General features: G+C 36.8%; 1 protein-coding gene across 6 annotated transcripts in view; it reads left to right on the top strand.

Moving 5' to 3' along the window:
- The window catches only part of svilb (supervillin b), a 66,749-nt gene that overhangs the window by 518 nt on the left and 46,145 nt on the right, over positions 1–20,086 (top strand). Inside the window, exons 1-6 of one of the 6 annotated variants that reach the window (XM_053651123.1) lie at positions 11,130–11,323; positions 13,001–13,064; positions 15,065–15,150; positions 15,228–15,285; positions 15,679–15,833; positions 16,135–16,855. In XM_053651123.1, coding sequence (XP_053507098.1) covers positions 11,266–11,323; positions 13,001–13,064; positions 15,065–15,150; positions 15,228–15,285; positions 15,679–15,833; positions 16,135–16,855 — 1,142 coding nt within the window. In that variant the 5' untranslated portion in view covers positions 11,130–11,265. Of the gene's footprint in view, positions 185–11,129; positions 11,324–13,000; positions 13,065–15,064; positions 15,151–15,227; positions 15,286–15,678; positions 15,834–16,134; positions 16,856–20,086 lie in introns of those variants that run through there. The other 5 variants (XM_053651124.1, XM_053651125.1, XM_053651128.1 and 2 more) reach the window with 5 other exon arrangements.

The following is a 20,086-nucleotide window of genomic DNA, read 5'->3' as shown; positions in this document are numbered from 1 at the left end:
TTCTGAAGCTCCCCTGGAATAATATTTTCTACAGACTTCTTTTCTGTTAGTCTGCTACTTAATATTTCTAATTATCGATCACTGAACTCTGTGTAATGAGGTAAATTTGCCAGAGTCGGTGTGCTGGACTGACAGGAAGAGTGGTTATCTTGGACCTTACACCGGAGCCTGTACATCAACACAGGTGTTTTTTAAAATTATATTCTAGGCATGTTTACTAGGCTTTATAGATTTGGATACATACTTGGTATGGATGCATTTAAAAGCAAACAGTGTTGGATTTATTTGCCATGTTAGATGTATAGGGGTGGGAAATGTTCTATACAGTAACATAACATGTAACATCATTTGTACTATACATGTACTGTAATGTCATGCATATATCAATTCTTGCTACCAAGCTGAAATAGGTACAGTTTGTATGAGAGAGACTAAAAGCTGAAGTTTGCTTCATTTATCAAAATGTAAATAAACACATTACTGGTACCAATGCCCAATTAGCCAATTGTAGCTATACAGTCTTAAATTTATCCAAACCAATGGGTAACAGGCTCTTTATAACCATTTCAATGTATTTTATGCAAGCAGTATCAATAATATGCTCAACAAAGTGTGTCCTTTCCAATAATTTCTCACAATGTTGTACCTCTTTTTAAAAACCCATTTAAAACTTTTTTCTTTGTTTAAAAAAAAAAAATTATTTATGTGGCTATAATGTTCGCCAAATTCTCACACCAATCCCAAATTCTCAAAACGTCACCAGTCAATGTAGTCTAGATTTTTTGCTGTTCAACCTTGAAGAGGAAAAACTGTTGTGGATGTATCAGTATTTAAGACTTGAATTGGTTTTTCTTGCATCGATTGTCAGTTCATGCTGCCTAGAGAAGATGGTTAGCAATGAATCTGTTTAGATAATGGTGTCTCAATGACCTGTTTGCTCTGCTCTAGTTTCCTTTTCACAAATTAGAGGTTAGAACTCTGTGTTCCTCTTAAACTTCTGATTTTCTCTGAAATCAGCTGTCATGGGCTGCAGTGTAACCGGATCTAATTGGCTAGAGTTGGAGTTTTGGTGGCATGTCCATGCTTGGCATCCTCAGTATGTTTGTTTGGCATACCTTACAGTTTAGAGAGCCACTGCTAGTCAGCAGACCAGTAAATGCATGTATATTTGATTAAAATATAGACTTGACCAATTTGGCCAAAGTGGTACATACACGGTGGGATCAGGCATATATTGACAAGTGAAAATACTTTAAAATAAATAAAAACCTTAATACTTTATTATACAAATTCAATAGTACAATGAAACACAACCCAATCCCCTACCTTTACAGATACATTATTCTGGGCGTAAGATAAAGAAAATACAACATAGCCACAGAAGATGATATACGTGTCCATAAATCTTTACTTTTATACACAATACATGATGTTAGATCTATATCAGTTTCAATTAATCCCATATTTTCCTTAGCTATATTTAAAATTTAATTCCATATTTTATCAAAATATTCAGGTTGTCCCTTTATATTATACATGATTTTTTTTCTGGTTGACTGACAGTAACGCGTTCCACCACTGTGGTATTGATGGTGTCTTCACTGTTTTCCAGTTTCACAATATACATTTTGTAACAGCTGTAGTAAACATCAACACGTTTTTCTTTATATACAAATCAACTTCGCCTAGCAAGTTGAGGGTCTTTTACCACAGTGTTTTTAGTAGAAATATTTCTTTCCAAAATGTTTCCAGTTGTTCACATTCCCAAAATATATGTCTAATCTCTGCATTTAAAAGATTACATAGTGGACATGCTGAGGATATATTTTAAGTAAAAGAAAATTCTTCGGCTGTCACATGAGTCATGAGCAGAATGCAAACAAAATCACTCTCAGAATTCCAAGAGTTACTATTGACTGGTGCATGTCACATGGTCAAATTCTGACATTTTTACATGCGTCTTAACAAGAAGTGAAGTCGGGTTAGCTTCATAAGTAAAAATGGTGAAAATTGCATCTAAAAATTCCAATACCAAATTCCACTGAAAGTCTCTTCAGTCGACTTTTGTGATTAATTCATCCAGTTCTGTTGACTGACAAATACTTGTCATCTGCACAAAGTTTGCACTTCTCTGTTTTGATAAGCCTGTGATGGTGCAGGAACATTGCAGTCATTTTGGCAGCCTGTATCTGATTACAAAGTGAATTGATTTAGGTATATGTCCATTTTGCTATGGCATGTAGCTATCCAAAACACCTGATGAAATCATGAGAAAGGCACTCTTGGGTAGTGAGGTTTTAGACATCTTTAGGCAAACTGATTGTCTTTACTGCTGCATTTGTTAAACCAGATGTGATCTTTGCAGGCAGAAAGCCAAGGTGAATATATATTTATATTACACACACTCCCTTTTGGGTAAAAGCTGATTTTTTGTACATTTTTGGTTTGTCTGTTTGACTATATGGTATACGGTTATAGAAGATTATATATTATTTATAATCGCACTGTCTGCTGTCACCCAAGTGAGGAGGAATTCCCTTTTGAGTCTGGTTCCTCTCGAGGTTTCTTACTCATGTTGTCCGAGTTTTTCCCTCGTCACTGTTGTCTAGACTTGTTCGTTAGGGATAAATGTATAGATTTAAAATTTATTGTCCATTGTTAAAAGCACTATACAAATGAAATTGAATTCAATAGCGGCTTGTTTGTAACTGTCACTTTAGCATCTGCAGAAATGACTGCATGTGTAGTTTTGTGAAGTGAGAAGTTAGTGTTGTTGGGTTATCGTGAGTGTATATGGGGAAACCCACTTATGCACTAACACACTCCAGCACCGTGTCTGTTTTTGTGGTGGCCTTTGGCCAGGCACCAGTATTGCAGCTGTTGAGTTAGTTGCACCTGCCTGCTTTGTCAAAATAAACGGTCATATATATGGGCCATAGTTAACCTTTTGAGTTCAGTCTTTTCCATTCATTACCAATTGCATTTGCTGACTCCCTAGTCAAGTTTAGTTTAGGGCAGTATGTCACACATGTTTAGAACAATGATGCTGACTTTATATGGATCAGTAAAATAAAAATACAGGGAAATGGTTACTGTGTGAGAATGTATGGGTACATATGTAGCTAGTTTGAGAAGTCTAATTTTATGTGCATTTGTTCAGGGCAGTTTGCTTTGATTGTGCTACCATATACCTCTGATGTACCCTGTAGATATTTTTGCCTGTTGGTCTGTACATAGGAGCTACAAGGCCTTTTTTTCATGGATGTTCATGATGATAATGATGTTGCTGATGTTTACCATTATTAATAGTAATAATTACAATATTAATTGCTGTGGTATGAGAGGAATAAAGCACTTCAGGTGGTGCTGTTATTGGAAAACAGCTTGGCGCTTGGCCACATTACACCACACAGTGTGCCCTGCCATGTTTTATTCCCTACACATTTGTATTTTGTAGATTCATGTCTGCAGGGTCACATAATGACACAGATGAGTATTTTTGTAGTTCTAATACACCTGTTTTGTGGTTTGAGAAGCAGGCTTTTATAGCTTCACTCTTTTATTTATTTTTTTTAAGGATAAGTAGCTCAGCTGCTGTAAATCATTTCACATCTGGTCAGTGTGTAATAGCCATATATGAACATACACCGTGAAGCTGCTGCTCCAGTATCTTGAGAAATCAGAGGATAATGGAGCAGAAATGCTGCACAGTATGAACCAGGTGCTTTCTTGAAGTTGGTTACAATTCCGAATATGCTTTACAGATTAGCAAAGTAAATCAAATAATGTGGACTGAAGCTGTGGCTAGATCAGTAGTTGTAATTGTAAACAAGGTGAAAGAGCATAAATCTCAACCAAGTTAGCTTCATCAGTATTAAAGAAAGCCTTGGACAGTTTACATAGTTATGTGCATCACTGGATCATGGAAGTCATGGAAGCTTCTCAACACATGCTGTGATTTAGGATAAATTTCCACTCATTGATGTAATGTTTTTACCCAAAAATGTTCCCTACATCTTCAATCTTGAAGCTCTAAAAACTGTAATACACACAATTTCAGAACGTCACATTGGTGAACTAGCTGTGATTATTAACCTTGTTCATCAGGCAGGGTCTTAACATTTGTGGATGTGGGTTTGGACTTGAAAGAACAGTACTAAATGACTGGTTTGTTTCACAGTCATTTGCATTCCAGTGGCTGGATAAACAGACTGTACTATGCTGTTTGCACTTTCTCCTAATAAAGGCAGATGAGCAGTGAGAGCAGAGAAGAGAAAGGGAGTCTTCCAGCCCTACCCCTCCTGCTTAGCAGGAATTTAGATCTGGCCTTCAGCAGTGGTTGAATAATAGGAAATGTTCTGGAGCTGCTTTCATAGTGGGTTCAAGCAACAAAATGGCTATAGTTAACTATCCTAGAAACAGACCCCACAGTTATTTACAGTTCTATGAAAACATTTGGGCACCCCTGCCCAAATTACATGGCCAAATGAAAAGTAGTACATCACATCCTCCGCCTTAACATTTGATGTGAGTGTTAATGTAGTTACTTTATATTTAATCTTAAAAAAGATAAAACAAAATTGTGGCATGTGAAAGTTTGGACATCCTTCTTAGTTGTAAAGCCTCAGAACTTAACTTTTTATGTCTATGGGGCAGAGGTGGCTTGGCGATTAAGGGTTTAAGCTGTGGGTTACTGATCGGAAGGTCGGGGGTTCAAGCCCCAGCACTGCCAAGCTGCCACTGTTGGGCAGGCCCTCTCTGCTCCAGGTGTGCTGTATCATGGCTGACACTGCGCTCTGACCCCAGGCTCCTGACAGGCTGGGGTATGTGAAGAAAACAATTTCACTGTGTTCTACCGTACATGTGACCAATAAAGACTCATTGTCTTAATTGACTCATTAGGACTTGTATAACTTTTCCAAAGTGTAATAAATTCCCTGAATCTTCAAAACTTGCGCGAACACTCAACAATGTTCAAAATTAAGCTAATTGATGCCTTCAAAACAAAGGAACACCTTTGGGTGTGGGAAGCCTGGTTAGAACACTGACTGCAACCCAGACCTCCTCACCCAAATTCAGTGCCTGACCTCCCTAAAGCTTTTGTGGCTGAATGAATTCAAATCCCCACAGCAACACACTCTCAAATCTAGCGGAAAGCCTTTCCAGAAGAGAGGAGGGTATTATAACAGCAGTGGGGACTAGAACTGGAATGGGATGTTCAGCATGCACATACAAGTTTTATGACTAGGTGTCCACAAACTTTTGGCCATATAGTGTATATTTGGAGAAAAATGGAGCTGCATTTGATAAAGAATCTTGTCAACTGCTAAGCAAGGGGTGGAACTGTGAATTAACGTTTAGACAAACGTAAACAGGATATATAATTTGGCTCTTCTGCATACAACTGTATGTTAACCATCATTTTTTTTCATCATTAAATAAAAGTCTCACCAACTGAAGGGGTGAGAAAAGTTAGCCATCAAACCATGTACTAACAGTTAGCCTAAATACACTAGCAGGTTTTAGTTTCCTTTACGATTTCTGAATATTAATTGATAATTTTAAGTGCTATCATATATTGATGCCAAAAATAATATATAAAAATATATTGAGTCCAATGAATAGAAAGGGGGATGACAGTTTTACAAGAGGGATTATTTTGTTATGAAATATGATTCTCCTCTCAATTGGTCTTAAGCAGTTAACAGGAGGAATTATGTTTCACTAAGCCGACTAAATACAAAACCGTTCAAGTTGAATGATTTATGCTAGAAGGATCACTTTTAAACAAACCTAAAGCAAATTAGATATATATCTAACGCTTGATGATAATGTGTATTTTAACTGTTCTTATTCTTCCTTTAAAAGTTATTGATAACTATAGGCCAATGAGCGCTATTAAGCACTATTAATGCTATCTTTAAAGAAATCACAAAGATGTAGTGTGATCTGCAGAACTGGGAGTCTTTGGAGAGAGAGGTCTTTGGAGAATAATTAGTAGTTGGTTAAGCATTTCAGTAGCTACATCTTGACCATCACGAGTGTGCCATCATGATCTAGCACATTTTATCTTTCTCTACTTATTGTTCTCAGGATCTGATGAGCTTTCCTGAAGAATCACTTTATGTGCGAATGCATGGTCATCTTCTGACATTAGATACTTGCCAAATATGTCGTAAATGATGCCACAGCTTACTTGACATTGTTCTTTTTAATGTAGGTGGCTTTATATGTGGCTACACTCCTCCTGATATGGATGAGAATTAGGGATGGGCATTCCTGGCAAAATTACTACTCAGATTTTTCAAGGCGTTATTTAAATATTCAAACTCCTACACACAGGCACACAAAAATGATATGTTTGGCACAAAATATTTCGTCTAGATCAGTGCATGTTTGCACATGCTAGGCATTACAAAGTAACCCACATTACTTTACTTTATCACAGTCAGGGTCCCAGTGGCTCTGTCGCCTGTCCTGGAAACACTTGCATGAGGCATGGACATTCTGGAAGGGAGGCCAGTCCATCACAGGGCATACACACTAACGCACGTTCAGATTCGCATAGCTAGTTCACCTAGTGGTTTGTTTTTCGGGTGAGGAAGGAAACCACAGAACCTGAGGGTAGCCAACATTGTCACAAGGAGAACATGTGAAACTCTACACACACAATAACCCAAGCCCAGGATCGAATTGGTTTACTGTTGTACTGAATAATGCCTTAACAATTCAAATAATTTGACCCTATCCCTTATAACTACCAAAAGAGTGGTCAATTGTCCTTCCATTTGTAGCTAAGACAATTTTGTGCTATCCTACCCCCCATCTTTTTTTAATATTTGTTCGTTTATTTATAGTAAAGTTGCATAGAGATGCTAAAACAAAATATAAAATAAATCCACAGTGCTAGCAAATCTTGCAAACCCAAAGGGATAAGTATACCCATTTTACGTTGCTATCTTGGTGAATAAAGTATGCTGCAGTTCGAGTAGTTATGTGAAAGCAGTCTTCATGGTGAAGTGTAAAGCTCTGTGTCATGGCTGAAGGAAATGGGGATAAAAGTTTTTATAAAAAGATAAAATGGTTCACAAAACAAAACCAAAAACCTTTTTGTTGACCACCTATTTAGAAGTCAGAATCAGTTTTAGTATTCAAGTACTTTAGACACTGAAACAGGCAAATAAAAAAATGTAGTGGAACAAAAAATTCCAAGAAATATGTAAATGTTAAATATTAGAATATGTACTGGTTTTTTTTTCTTTCTTTTTTGTTTTTTTTAATTGTATTTATACAAAATACACCATATCCAAATTGAACAATATTCATGTACAATATAGCATGTGTTGTAGCATATTTTTATATGTAATACACAAATATTTATCAATCTTTCTTTATTTTTAAATAGTTTTTTTTTTTTATAAAGAGGCTACAGAACTGTATTCTGGCCTATATAAGATGAAAGATGGACTGGGGAACAAAAATATGCCCTGAGTTCTGTATGTTCCAAATCATTTATATGCTTATGCTGTCTTGTAAACATGCAAACCCTACAAATCTGGTCATGTAAACAGCAAGAAAAAAAAATCACTCTGAGGTCCAGGACAAAGAATAGCACAAAAATGTATGTACTTCTAACTTCACTACACACACACACAAAAAAATATTTTATTCAGTTATTGTCTCAAAGAAACCTGCTGTCTGGATTAGGCCTGTTACAACTATCGAATTTTGGCTGACTACTATTACAGACATAATTGTGATTTAACAATGAATTGCCTTTTGTTTTTTTTTGGTGGCCTTCATGATACTTGAATACAAGTGTAATAATACTATACACACAGTATAATACAGGAGTGACTGGTATAAAAGCAGGGACAAGTCTCCCTGTCTTTCAAAAATAAGACCTCAATATAAGGTTTTATTTTTAGCATTCACATTAAATCATTTGCTTTTAACAAATGTCTTAAAGCAGATTTTGGGGTAACACATCATGAATGATTGAGAGAGCTCATGTAAAATTCAGTTGTGGGTGTAATGAACTCAAATGAGGTAAATTATTTATATTTCATCCTTTTCCCTCCAGAATACTGTTGAAGGAGAAACTAAAAGTATGCACAAATACTGTTTTTGGTTTGAACAAGAGTGTCACAACTTTGTTTACCTTGATTGTTATTGGGAGGAAACACTACATTGAACCCTTTATGAACTTGAAATACGTACAAAAAAAAACCTCAGAAATCACGAATACGACTGCCAATCTCACCATTCTTATTATGCCATCAGTGAGACCTTGTGATGTACTGCATTATTCAGCCCTAATAGTTTCACTGTTGAGCTATTGATATATTTTAGCCCCCCCCATCACCACCAGGCATCACTGATATAATGGTTGTAGTCTTACAGACCTTCCAAAGGCTTATGTGGTGGAATGTAAAATTGACAGGTGTGCATGTATGTATGCTGGTAATCTGTGGTTAATGTTTGAGAATGCAGGCTGAAATTTGTTTCCTTTGTACTCTGCTGTCCAAACAAAGAAACTTTCCACAATGCTTTTATTGGGCCTGCTAGTTTTCTTTGTCTTAACTGAAATGGCAATTTTTCATGTACAAAGATTGAATGTATCTGGAGAAGATTACCAGATTAGTCATATGCTACATGGATAAACAAATCCATTTTAAAGCCAATGCACATGCCTCTTGTAGGACTCTATCACAGTACTGGATCCCCCCTCCCTGGTCTTATTTATGTTGTGTGTTATGTTCTTATGTTCTCAAAGTGTGGTCTGGGAAGCATAGTTAGGAGGGGGCTGCTGCTTTAACTATTTTAAAACTAATTTGTAAAGTTATTATATTTCTTATTAATGTCTATAATTACTAACTGTAGTTATTTATAGTTATTAACTTATTTGATCTTCTTAGTTATTAACATGTACGGTTGATCTGAAGGGGTTTGATCCAACATAGGCATATAAATGTCAACTTTTCTAATAATTCTAATAACGATTATAATAAAGTTATCTGAAAGAAATGTATAAAAAAAATCAAAAATATATGCAATAATAAAAAACAAAGGTGGAGTATATAGAAACTATTTAGACTTTAGATTTCTTAAATACTATGATACAGTTCTACATGTACATACAGACAGAGGAGAGAGAGAATCAGACTCACTCCCTCGCGTGTGCTCTCTCTCTCTCTCTCTCTCTCTCTCTCTCTCTCTCTGTCACTCTGTCTCTCTCTCAAGGGCGTGCATTATAGTCATTTTGTCACAAGGAACAGTGTTCTTAGGCACAAGACACAGAGTGCCTAAAACCTCATTACCCATGATAAAATCACTGTAATGCACGCCCTCTCCTAACATTGCTTTTATAAAACAACGAAACAAGAGGATACGTTTTAATCATCAAGTTATCAGTAAGCTTTAGTTGCTAAGCAGAATAACATACAAAGATAATGGCATTATATGGATAGAACATTGGCTTTTAAGTGTAACAATTTTATTGGTTTAAAACCTGGCACATTAAGGCAGAAATCAGTTATTGCGATGAGATCACAGGTATGCGTATATCAAGAATCTTACAGCAGAACCATAATTATCCTTTAAAAATACACATTTCAATAAATTTAGTTCTTTAAAAATTAAGAATTTCCTTTTAGACTCTTTAGTTTGTCCTGAAAATAGCTATGCTATTGAGTGAAATTGCTGTTTGCAATGGTTCTTTAAGAAAATCCAGAAATATAAGACCAGACACTCTGGCTCCAGAATTATTGCAGTAATAACGGTATGAGTAGCAGCATCTACGTGTCTGTATGGTTTAAGTGTTTTAAGGGATATCACTTAAGCTTAAAAATAGTGTGCATGTGAGCAGAGCGCGTGTCAGGATTAAGCAGAAGTTTGTTTATTTGCGTCTGAGGGTGAGTGTGTGGCTGATTGTGCAATATTTAGGAGTGATGGTAGTAAAGTGGCAAGGTAGTGTTGATGAAGATGAAAACGGACATGTGACTTGAAAAGAACAAAGACATAAGTTGCCAAAAGACCCAAAGGTATGAAAGTGGTAAGAAAAAGAACAAGCGATGATCCAGACGAGCAGCAGACTAAAGGAAAGTGCACAGGAGAGCACGTGGACAGAACAGCAGGATAAACAAGGTTGCCCCACCCACTTACTGGCCTCCTGACCAATCACAGCACACATTACCTTATTAAGGGGATCTTCAGGGTAGTGAAAGGCCAGGGATGAGGACACAGTGCATGTATGTGTGTGTATTTATTTATTTTATGTAAACAAGTGTTTAACTGTGTTTAAGAAATTATAATGATCTTTTGGTCTAAAGAGATCAATTTATTAACAAAGTTGCAAAAAATTTAGACTGGATTATTTAAATGACAGAAAATTCTTTGGTGATTTTTATTGCTGTCCTGGAAGCTATACTTACAAATCGGTTGTTTTTCTAATATGAAAAGATCATTGCTGCTTCTTTCCTTACCCCCCCCCCTTCCTCTTTCTTGTTTGTGGTGTGGAGAAGTCAAATAAAAAAAAATTGTATGTATAATTGAGGAATCAAATCACACAGTACCTCCTGTGGGTCAGCCATTTGAATATTAATGTGTGTCGTCCCCCATCCCCCCTTCACACACTTGTGCCCTCTAGTGAACTCGAAATATTTCAAGAAAACCCGATGTACGTGTGTGTGTCAGAGAGAGCGATCGAGAGAGGTAGTATTGTTATAGGTGTGTACGTTCGTTCAAATGTATACTGATAAATATTTTCCTGTGTTTCTGACTAAGGTGGGAGTCCTCACCCACATCCTGGACTACACATTTTATGCGCTCGCACTCACTCACTCTCACACTCACACACACACGCATTAATTTACTGTTGCCATCATTTTTATAAGTAATTGGATACCAACTAGTGATTCACGTTTACAGACCATCAGCTGTAGTCCTGGTAATTTAATACCTTTAAACTTCTGCATGTGTGTTGGTAGATGAGCCAGAAGTCTGGGAATCCACTTATATCATCCAGGCTAATTTCTGCCTGCAGTCAGATTACAGCCTGCGAGCTGATTTAACACCCATTTTTCTCTCTCTCTCTCTCTCTCTCTCTCTCTCTCTCATATGTGTATGTGATTTGTCTCCCCTCCCCTGGACTGTGCATGGGTCTGCATTTCCATCACATTGAGGTCTTGCCCTGTCTCTCTCTCTCTCTCTGTCTGGTCCGATCTCCGTTTAAATTTTATTTTCTCGTACTTTTTACATTGCAACATGTTTCGGAACGCGTGGATTACTAACTACCCTGGCCATGTCGCACAATACAGCCGAGGTAAGATCCTGGTTCCTTTCGCCTGGATGTTGTCACCTGGCAGCAGGATTGGATGAAGTGTGTGATTGTTGTGCTGGTAGATGTATGTCTACTTGAGGGAAGGAGTGACTTGCGTGGGACTTGCTGTGAGCTTGTACATGATACTGCCTTGTCTTAATCAGTTTGAAGTGTGAGCGTAAAAGTCGGATTTTGTTCATATCAGAGTTTAAAGATGATCAATCCATCATTGCCAACTTATGGGAAGTAGGAGGCAGGAAGCAATGTGCATAATGGCAATGTAGTGTTGTACTTATTTTGCTCTACAAGTTTTTGATATGAAAAATCTTCACTGTTTTGGAAACTTGTCTCTTACTTAATCTAATGCTTGAGTTTATTCATCTCAGCTTTTTTTGTTGACACCATGTCAATGTCATGAGTGATTACACAAATCGAAGACTTACTACTTACTTACTTACTTTCTATTATTTCTCCAGGAAGATAACGTGTATATATGTGTGTGTGTGTGTGTGTACGTATATTTTTATATATATATATATATATATATATATATATATATATATATATATATATATATATATGTGTGTGTATATATATGTATTATGTATATATATGTATATGTATGTATATGTATGTATGTATATATATAATATTATATATATATATATATGTATCTCTCTTGTTGCAATACATGACTTTTCCACTTCAGTCTCTCCTCTGGGAGCTGTATGTGCTTACAGATGAGGGGGTGGCATTTTTAGAGAGAGGTCTATTTTTCACTTTGTCCACCCCTTTCTGTATTTTTAGAAAATCCCCCATTCCACCCCTCTCTAGGTTGTTGGTTTGTGCCAGTCAGCATCCTTAAGCTTCGCTCTGGCACTTGCACAGAACACAAACCTGTGGGCTTTGATCTTAGTGCCTACTCTTAATTTTAATTTTACAGATATGGTAAAATCATGAGAGAAGTGCTTTTAAAGGTGCAGTTGATGATATTTAAAGGTATTACTAGACCTATTATATAATTTTAAGTAAGACCAAAAAAAAAACAAACTGATTAATAATTTTGCCATGCAGTTAATTTTTAGTCCCCCCCAAGAGTATGGTAAATTTCTGGCCCAGAAAATAGCTCAATTTGCAAAAGTAACAGCTACTCCGCTCTGCACCTTTTCCCTAAAAAGAAAAAAAGCACCATGTGTAGTTTCATCAGAGGCAGTGAGGTGTTTTTCTTTTTCTTTTTTTTTTATTATTTTTTAATTTTTTTTTTTTTGGCAATAGCACTTGCAATAGTCTCGCTGACAACAGAACAACTTTAAAAATTATAAACTGCACGTTTAAGTGTGGAAAGCGCTTATAGAGGCCTACTTTCCCAGACAAGGTTGGTCATTTTAAGGTTTGTAGGTATGCGCCTATCTAATAAAACTTCTAAAGGACAATAACATAAGCACTGCACTTGTCTACGCTGGAATAGCTTCATGGCTTTGTTTAAGTTGGTGATTTTTAGTTGCTGCCATTTTAGTCTGACTCCATCATCTGAAGGGAAAATGTTTCTAGACCTTGTTGGCATCCTAATAAAGGCACTGTATGTTCCTCTCTTGGTGTGAGGAATACTGTTTCCCAGCCAAGTAAAAAAAAAAAAAAATTCTCTTTTTTTTTTTTTTTTTTTTTTTTTTTTTTTAACAGGGCTTGGTGGTGACTCGGCAGCTAAAATCTGCAACGCTACAGTACTACAGAAAGAAGCACCAAGGTGTGCTTTTGTTTTATTCCACTACAAGGTTTACTGTTTTTAACACCCTCCCACCTTGCTGAACCCCCAGCAAGGTCAAATGTCGTGTTTTTTTTTTTTTTTTTTTTTTTTTTCCCCCCCTTCCTGTTTGAAGTACATTTGAAAGGTATTTTAGGCATCAAAATTACTGACAAGAAGGTCTTGACTTGTTGGCGATGGAGGCATCTCAATCGATGCAGTTGCCGTCGACTTCTACTTCTTTACTTAAAAAAAAAAAAAAAAAAAAATCTATTTTAGTTATTTTTTTGAAAATTAATTTCCCCAAACAAATAGTTTTTATATTTAGTCCCCTCTGAAAGTATTGGAATGGCAAGGCAAATACTTTTGTTTTTACTATATACTGAAGACGTTTGGGACTGAGGTCAAAAGATGAACGAGATGATCGATCAGAATTTAAGCTTTCTTTTGACATCATCTAGATATCATGAATGTTTGAGGTAGTGTCATGGCTTGGGCTTGCATGGCTGCTTCTGGAATGGGCTCACTATTCTTTATTGATGTAACTCATGATGGTCGCAACAGAATGAATTCCAAAGTTAGTCACATTGGGAAAATGGGCAGGTTCAAACAAAATGTGCCATGTTCCAAGTTGTTTAACACATCTAAATGTAAATATTAGGAAATGAAAGCTGAAATTCTGATCTGTCGTCTCGTTCATCTTTTGATCCCAAACCTCTACTGTCTTCAGTGTACAGCAACAAAAAAAAGAATTGGCCTTGGTTAAGCAGGTCAGACTCATCTGTTCATTGGGAATATATGTCGATTATCTGCCTTTTAAAGAGTCATTATCGTATCACAAATGCTTAACCATACATGAAACTTGGAGCATGCTTAAGGAGACATTAATGTGGAAATCCAGGTGCACAAACCTCTCTGTAGATAAAGGTGATTTGTTATTTGAATTGTTCACTGAATGGACTGATCAAAGTGATGGAGCCTTTGAATAGCGCAGCTCCCTTTGTGGCGTTATCTGATTGAACCTTATGTTACAAATGTGTGTGTGTGTGTGTTCATGTTCCATTCTCTAACATTTGCCTCTGGGTTTGTAGAGATTTCAGGCCAAAGCTGTCCATCTGCCAAACTCTCTGGCTTTGTTATTGGGTCTGGACTTGTTTTGAGTTTTGTTTAGTCATCTTTAAAAGCAAATACAGTCAGCTTTTGAATTATCAATCCTTCATGAAAATAATCCATGATATAAAACAAATGCAGTGAGTGATATTTTAAGCTTGAACTTGCAGGAACATGGTATAATTTTTTTTTAAATAAAATATTCATTACAAAGCAATATTGAAACGCTTTTTTTTTTTTTTTTTTTTTAAAGCCCTGATTTCAATATTGATGACTTTTATGTTCATTACTTATCTTGTGTAGGTCATCCCCCAACCCCCAAAAGGTGAAAAAGGATAGCGCCTTTATATTGGGTTAAGGCATTAATATAGTTTATGGTGACAGAACTTTTACATTTAAAAATCGGTATGTGTTCACTGCATACGTTGGTAATTGGAGTACGCTGTTTAGACTGGGCAAGCATGGTGTCATGGGAATGTAGAATTCAAAGCATGTATTTATAACTTGGCTCTTAATCTATTCCTGTAGGCAGACCATGAGGATGATCAGAGTCCATGACACAATTTACTAATTCATCTTAAAATGAATTACACAGAAGCATGGTACTGATGTAGGCTTCCAGAACACCCTTGTTTATTAAAAGTGTCTCAAGCTGCTTTATCACTAAGAAATTGTGGGTGGTCTTAAAGTGCTCTATGTGGAAGTTAGCATTTTACTTTTGGGTTACTTCAAATATATTCTCTTCCTGTTCATGACATTTCTGACTGCGATAGTAACATTTTGCTGAGACCATAGTTTTTCAGGCTTTTAGGAAGGGCTAATATTCATGTTTTGAATATTTGTTTCCTGAAATAAGAATCTTTAAATGATCTTAACTTTTCTGTGCTTCACAGTTTTACAAGAGACTTTTCCAGTGAATACAAAAACACACATACTGTCACGGATATCAACGACAAAATCCTTGCTGTGCTGCCCAAAGGTGAGTGATCCTAAGCCACCAACCTTCACCTGGAGAACTTTAGAGATTTTTGAAACCCTCACAGACTCTCTTTATAGTTTCAGAGTTACGAAAGCATTTTGAAACGGATATCACAAGTGATAATAAAATGAAAAGGTGAGTATATCTACTAATTATTACATTTCTAGAGCAGAGGTTCTTAACCTGGGGATTATGACCTCCATGAGGGTCCCAAAGTGATCCCTGGGGTGTCATGAATGTGGTGCTAAAAAGATGAACAAAATAAATTTGATGGGTGCATGCAAGGTTGCGTAATGGCACCATCTGACCGTTAAAAGCTCTGAGATTAGGTGAGATTTTTATTGGAGTGTTCCTCTATGAATCAGGCTCATGTCTGTGCATCAATGTAGGCCCAGCCATCCCATTAAATGATTTAAAAGGGTCGCACTGGGGGAAAAAGATTAGAACCCCTGTTCTAGAGCATATACCTACTAACTTCACAATTTCAAAGTAACCGAAAAATATCAAATAAGATGGCATTCTCTCTAGAAAAGAGAGGATTGCACGAAGGCTGGAGGGTATAGAAACAGATGTGCCATCTGCCCTGGCTACAAGCATGCAATACACACCTGGCTTGGTGACCAATCGGCTACTGGAGGAGGACACACCACGGTATACACGTGCTTCAGACTCTAATGAGCCAGGTATTGTGCTCACTTCACTTCAGAAGTCACTTCATGCTAAATAGACTGCTGTACTATTTGTCACATGACCAGACATTTGTCAACTAAAAAAATGCCCAAATTAAAGTGAAACACCCCCATTTTTCCACTTCATATAATAATGTTAGGGTAAATTAAGTAAATAGTACATAGTTTGCAAGATCTCCTTTGCAAAAGAAGTGATAAAACTCATAGTATGTTGTCTGAAATAATGTTATTCATTTCTACATCCTGTCCATACTTGTTTTTCTGCTTTCCCCCCCCCCCCCCCATTTTGCCACAGTGAGGTGCTACAGTCGTGATGAGTTGGATAACACAGAGAGGCAATCAAGGACACAAACGCGGCCCAATCCGCAATTTCCTGTGCATCCTGATCAGGCTTCCAACCCTGAAAGCCAAGACCTGACCAGCCTCAGCTCCAAAGCTGAACGAATAGCTCGCTACAAAGCCGAACGCCGGCGGCAGTTATCAGAACGTTATGGGATACTCCTTGACCAGGAGCCAGATATAGATTATACACCACGACACACACGAGCCTGCAGAGGGTCACTGGACAAACAAGCTTTGCCTGATGGAGGGCATGGTCAGAAACGAGAACAGTGGAGAGAGGAAGAGGAGTGTGACAGTAACGCCAACAGGTTAAGATATAGCAGCTCAGGTGTGGGCCGGGTTTCCATGCCCACTGATGATTCTGCCTCTCGCTCACACCGGGAAAGACGAAACACTTTCAGTTCTCGCGACAAGAGGTTGGATCCCGAGCAAGAGAGCAAAAGGGTCAACCTGAAGAACTACCAGAGAATACAAGACAGCAGTCCGCGATCATGCCCACAAGAAGCTCCACCCACTGTGGAAAAAGGGCCAGCCCAACAGGTCAGAGGTGTTGCTGCAGTGCCTAGCTCCCCCCGGGCAGCACGCCGTGCCTCGTTGCCCTCCACACGCCATGGAATCTCCCCAGGAGACCTGTTCATTGAGCAGCAGTCACAATACATCCTCAGTCGACAGGGGTGAGTCTATGAGCTTCTGCTTTTAGTATGTCCTTGGATTAGTGTAGTATATCTTTTTATATATCATGGTTCAAACACAAGCTTGTACAAAATCCTGAGTGTCAGTAAATCAGCGTTTACCTTTCTTAATCTAGATTTATTATTATGTTGAAGGAATGATGATCGGTTAATCTGGATAAGTGGAGAGCCTTGGGACTGAGTGTATTCTCAGTTTCTTTTGCTATCCTTTACATCCTTTAGGTCTCTGTTGTGTAAATGCATTGTAGCACTGATCAAGGGACTAGATAGCTCCATAATCCTTTGTAGTGTATTTACAATGTAGTCACTTACCATTGTTGTACTTAAACACCCTTTTAGATTTTATATAATGATGCCCGTTACTGTTTGGTTTTAACCCCATTGCTTAGGTCGCTAGAGGAAAACATAGTTTCCCCCTGGATACACGATGTTATACGTGCTTAAATTTCTGTCAAACAATGTTAGCTGTGGTTTTAATCCTCTCATCACTCAGTTGATTCAAGTTCGGTATTGGGGTACAGAATGGGTGTCATCCAATGCCAATTGCATCACATCTCTCTAAATTTCATCCCTAAGTAGCAGCCAATAATCAGTGGCAGGTGGTATGCAGGAAGAAATAAGTCTACCAGTAGAGGGGTTTTTTTTTATTTATTAATTTTTTTATATTTATTTAAATTGCAGTTAAGCAAATCTACAAAGGTGGATTTGCCTTAAGTTTTTACCTATGTTGATCGGTCAGTAGCTGGCTGGAACTATTTCCTTAAAAAGAACATAATTAGGCATTGGGTTTACTGATGAACACTAAAATTTACTTTCATGTTAGTAATATGGCAATGTTGCATACACCTGCCTACCTCCCTACCTCCAAGTACTTACTACAAGTGCCATGATTCAGATTCCATCTATTGATTCCATTCCATTGTAGATGTGCTGACTTTGGCATAGCCTAATTTTGACCCTAGACGTGACCCATGACATGTGTAGTAATCTGATTTGTCAGCGCTAGGCAATATTCACTTTTCATTCACATAAAGTCGAGAAATTCTCAACTTTGTCCTGCTTTCCTCACCTACTTTGGCTGCGGCAATCAATAGCGATATGCTGCTGTATGGCTGCACTTGCAAATTCAGTTTATGCCTTTATGCAAGGCAATCGCATTACATTTAACCAATCAGGAGCTTTATATTTGCATTTGCTCATTTGGTAGATGCTTTTATCCAAAGCAACTTAAAAAAGGGCCTTCTTCAAGGACTCAAAAATGACTGGATTCAAGCAACCTTCTGATCAGTAATTCAGAGCCCTTAAGGCAGAGCTCTGGTGGTATTGGCAGAGTCTAGGTTATGGGCAAACATTACTAAAGGTCTTTTTTAACATATTTCCAAAAAAGTCTCTTTTGGGCTATTGTGGTTTTGTTGGAGTGATAAATTAATCCTAAGGCAATGTCAAGACCCAGCATCACACTTAAATGGGAAACATTAACTTTAGAATATATCCTGCAATTATGGTGATAAACACAAATCATAGCTACATTGTCCTTGTCCATGGTTTGGAACCTTGCAATTAAAGTTGAGTGCATTGTTGTTAAATTGTCATAGCAACACAGTTACATGTTTACCATTTTCTGATTCCTCTATTATCATTATAAGCTACCTTGTTTTGGCCGATGTTCTTTAGCATGATGTCTTTGTCTTAAAGTGAGTGGTCTCTTCAGAAAGACTTGGATGGTGAAACAAACTCACATATCATCTGGCCCTCCAGGTACACGATTGCTTGTGCCCTTTTAAGCTATTCCTGCTGGGCATGCTAAATTCCTTTGTCTGACATCATCTATTGTGTCCAGTCAAAGACATCCCCTGAGTTCTTCCCTCCTATCTTGGCTTTTCTCTAGTTTCATCTGTCTGAATCTCACTTACTGACTTCCTAAGGCAGGCAACCCATTAGTTTTCTTTGACCATTCATATAAAATATTTTGTTTGGTCCACCTTTCAGTATCACCAAGTCTGGATAATTACTTGTTTGAAATTTTCAAAATGTCTTTTTTATATATATATATATATATATATATATATATATATATATATATATATATATATATATATATATATATATATATAAAAAACATTTGTAGGAATTGATATTATGTTTGCTTTCTGTTGGAGATTAAAATATATCTATTAGCCCTTATTTATCAAAGTTGCATAAGATCAAAATTTAGAGCATATACTAATATTACAGACAGCAACAATATTCAGCAAATAAATTTGAGTATCATTTTAACATTAACTTGACATAATACTCATCTTCATGGTGACAGGACAGATCTACTAGACTTGATATTCAAACTTCTATGATTAGGACAGTTGTGTACAGTAAACACAAATAGCACAATAAAATATCAATATAATTAGAATATACGTTCTCATTTAGTGTGTGTGTGTGTGTGTGTATATATATATATATATATAAATATAAATATATAAATAAATATATAAATATTTTAGCCCAGATTAATGTACTTCTGGCTGGATTGAGGGAAACAAAAAAGCAAAACAACCCCAAACAAACAAAAAAAACACCATGGGTTCTATGCAAGAATATTATTTTGTATCAATGACACTGTTCTTGTTCTAGCTGTGTTGTTTAAAGATTTTCTATTATATTGGCTCAGTGGTTATTGCTGCACATGCATTTAATGCCAGTTTCTTTTAAATGAAAAATCCCAATTTATCTACATGTATGGTAAATTGGTGCGTGCTGTTTGCAAGTGATTGGGTAAATGAGGAAAGCTGGATGAATATTTGTCTGCATAAGATCAATGGAGATTCCTCAATTTGCTCTCAAACTTGTGGTCAACTCAATGTTGTACACAAGTTTCATTAATCAAACACATCATTTTGCATGGCATTCTTATAACTTAAACATTTACTCATTTCTATGCAATTTTGATGAATAAGGGCCATTGACTCTTGATTGTTATCATATCCATGTAGAAAAAGCTGAATACTTGTCACTTTGAAAATAGGGGCAGAAGTATAAAAGCATTCTTATGCACTATGGTTAAGATCTTCTGGATATTTCTAGCTTACAATTTTAGTCCAGGTGCAATTTTACTTTTGTCCTTTTCAGTTAATTACTTAACTTAGTTGATGGGTACGTTATTTGGTAAACTACATAATTATCCTTCATCAGCAATTTAAAAAAAAAAGTAAGACG

The sequence above is a fragment of the Ictalurus furcatus genome, chromosome 20, assembly GCF_023375685.1.
Source record: "Ictalurus furcatus strain D&B chromosome 20, Billie_1.0, whole genome shotgun sequence".
NCBI lineage: Eukaryota > Metazoa > Chordata > Actinopteri > Siluriformes > Ictaluridae > Ictalurus > Ictalurus furcatus.
The sequence above is the reverse complement of the archived record's forward strand: the minus strand, read 5'-3'. Positions and strand labels throughout refer to the sequence as shown.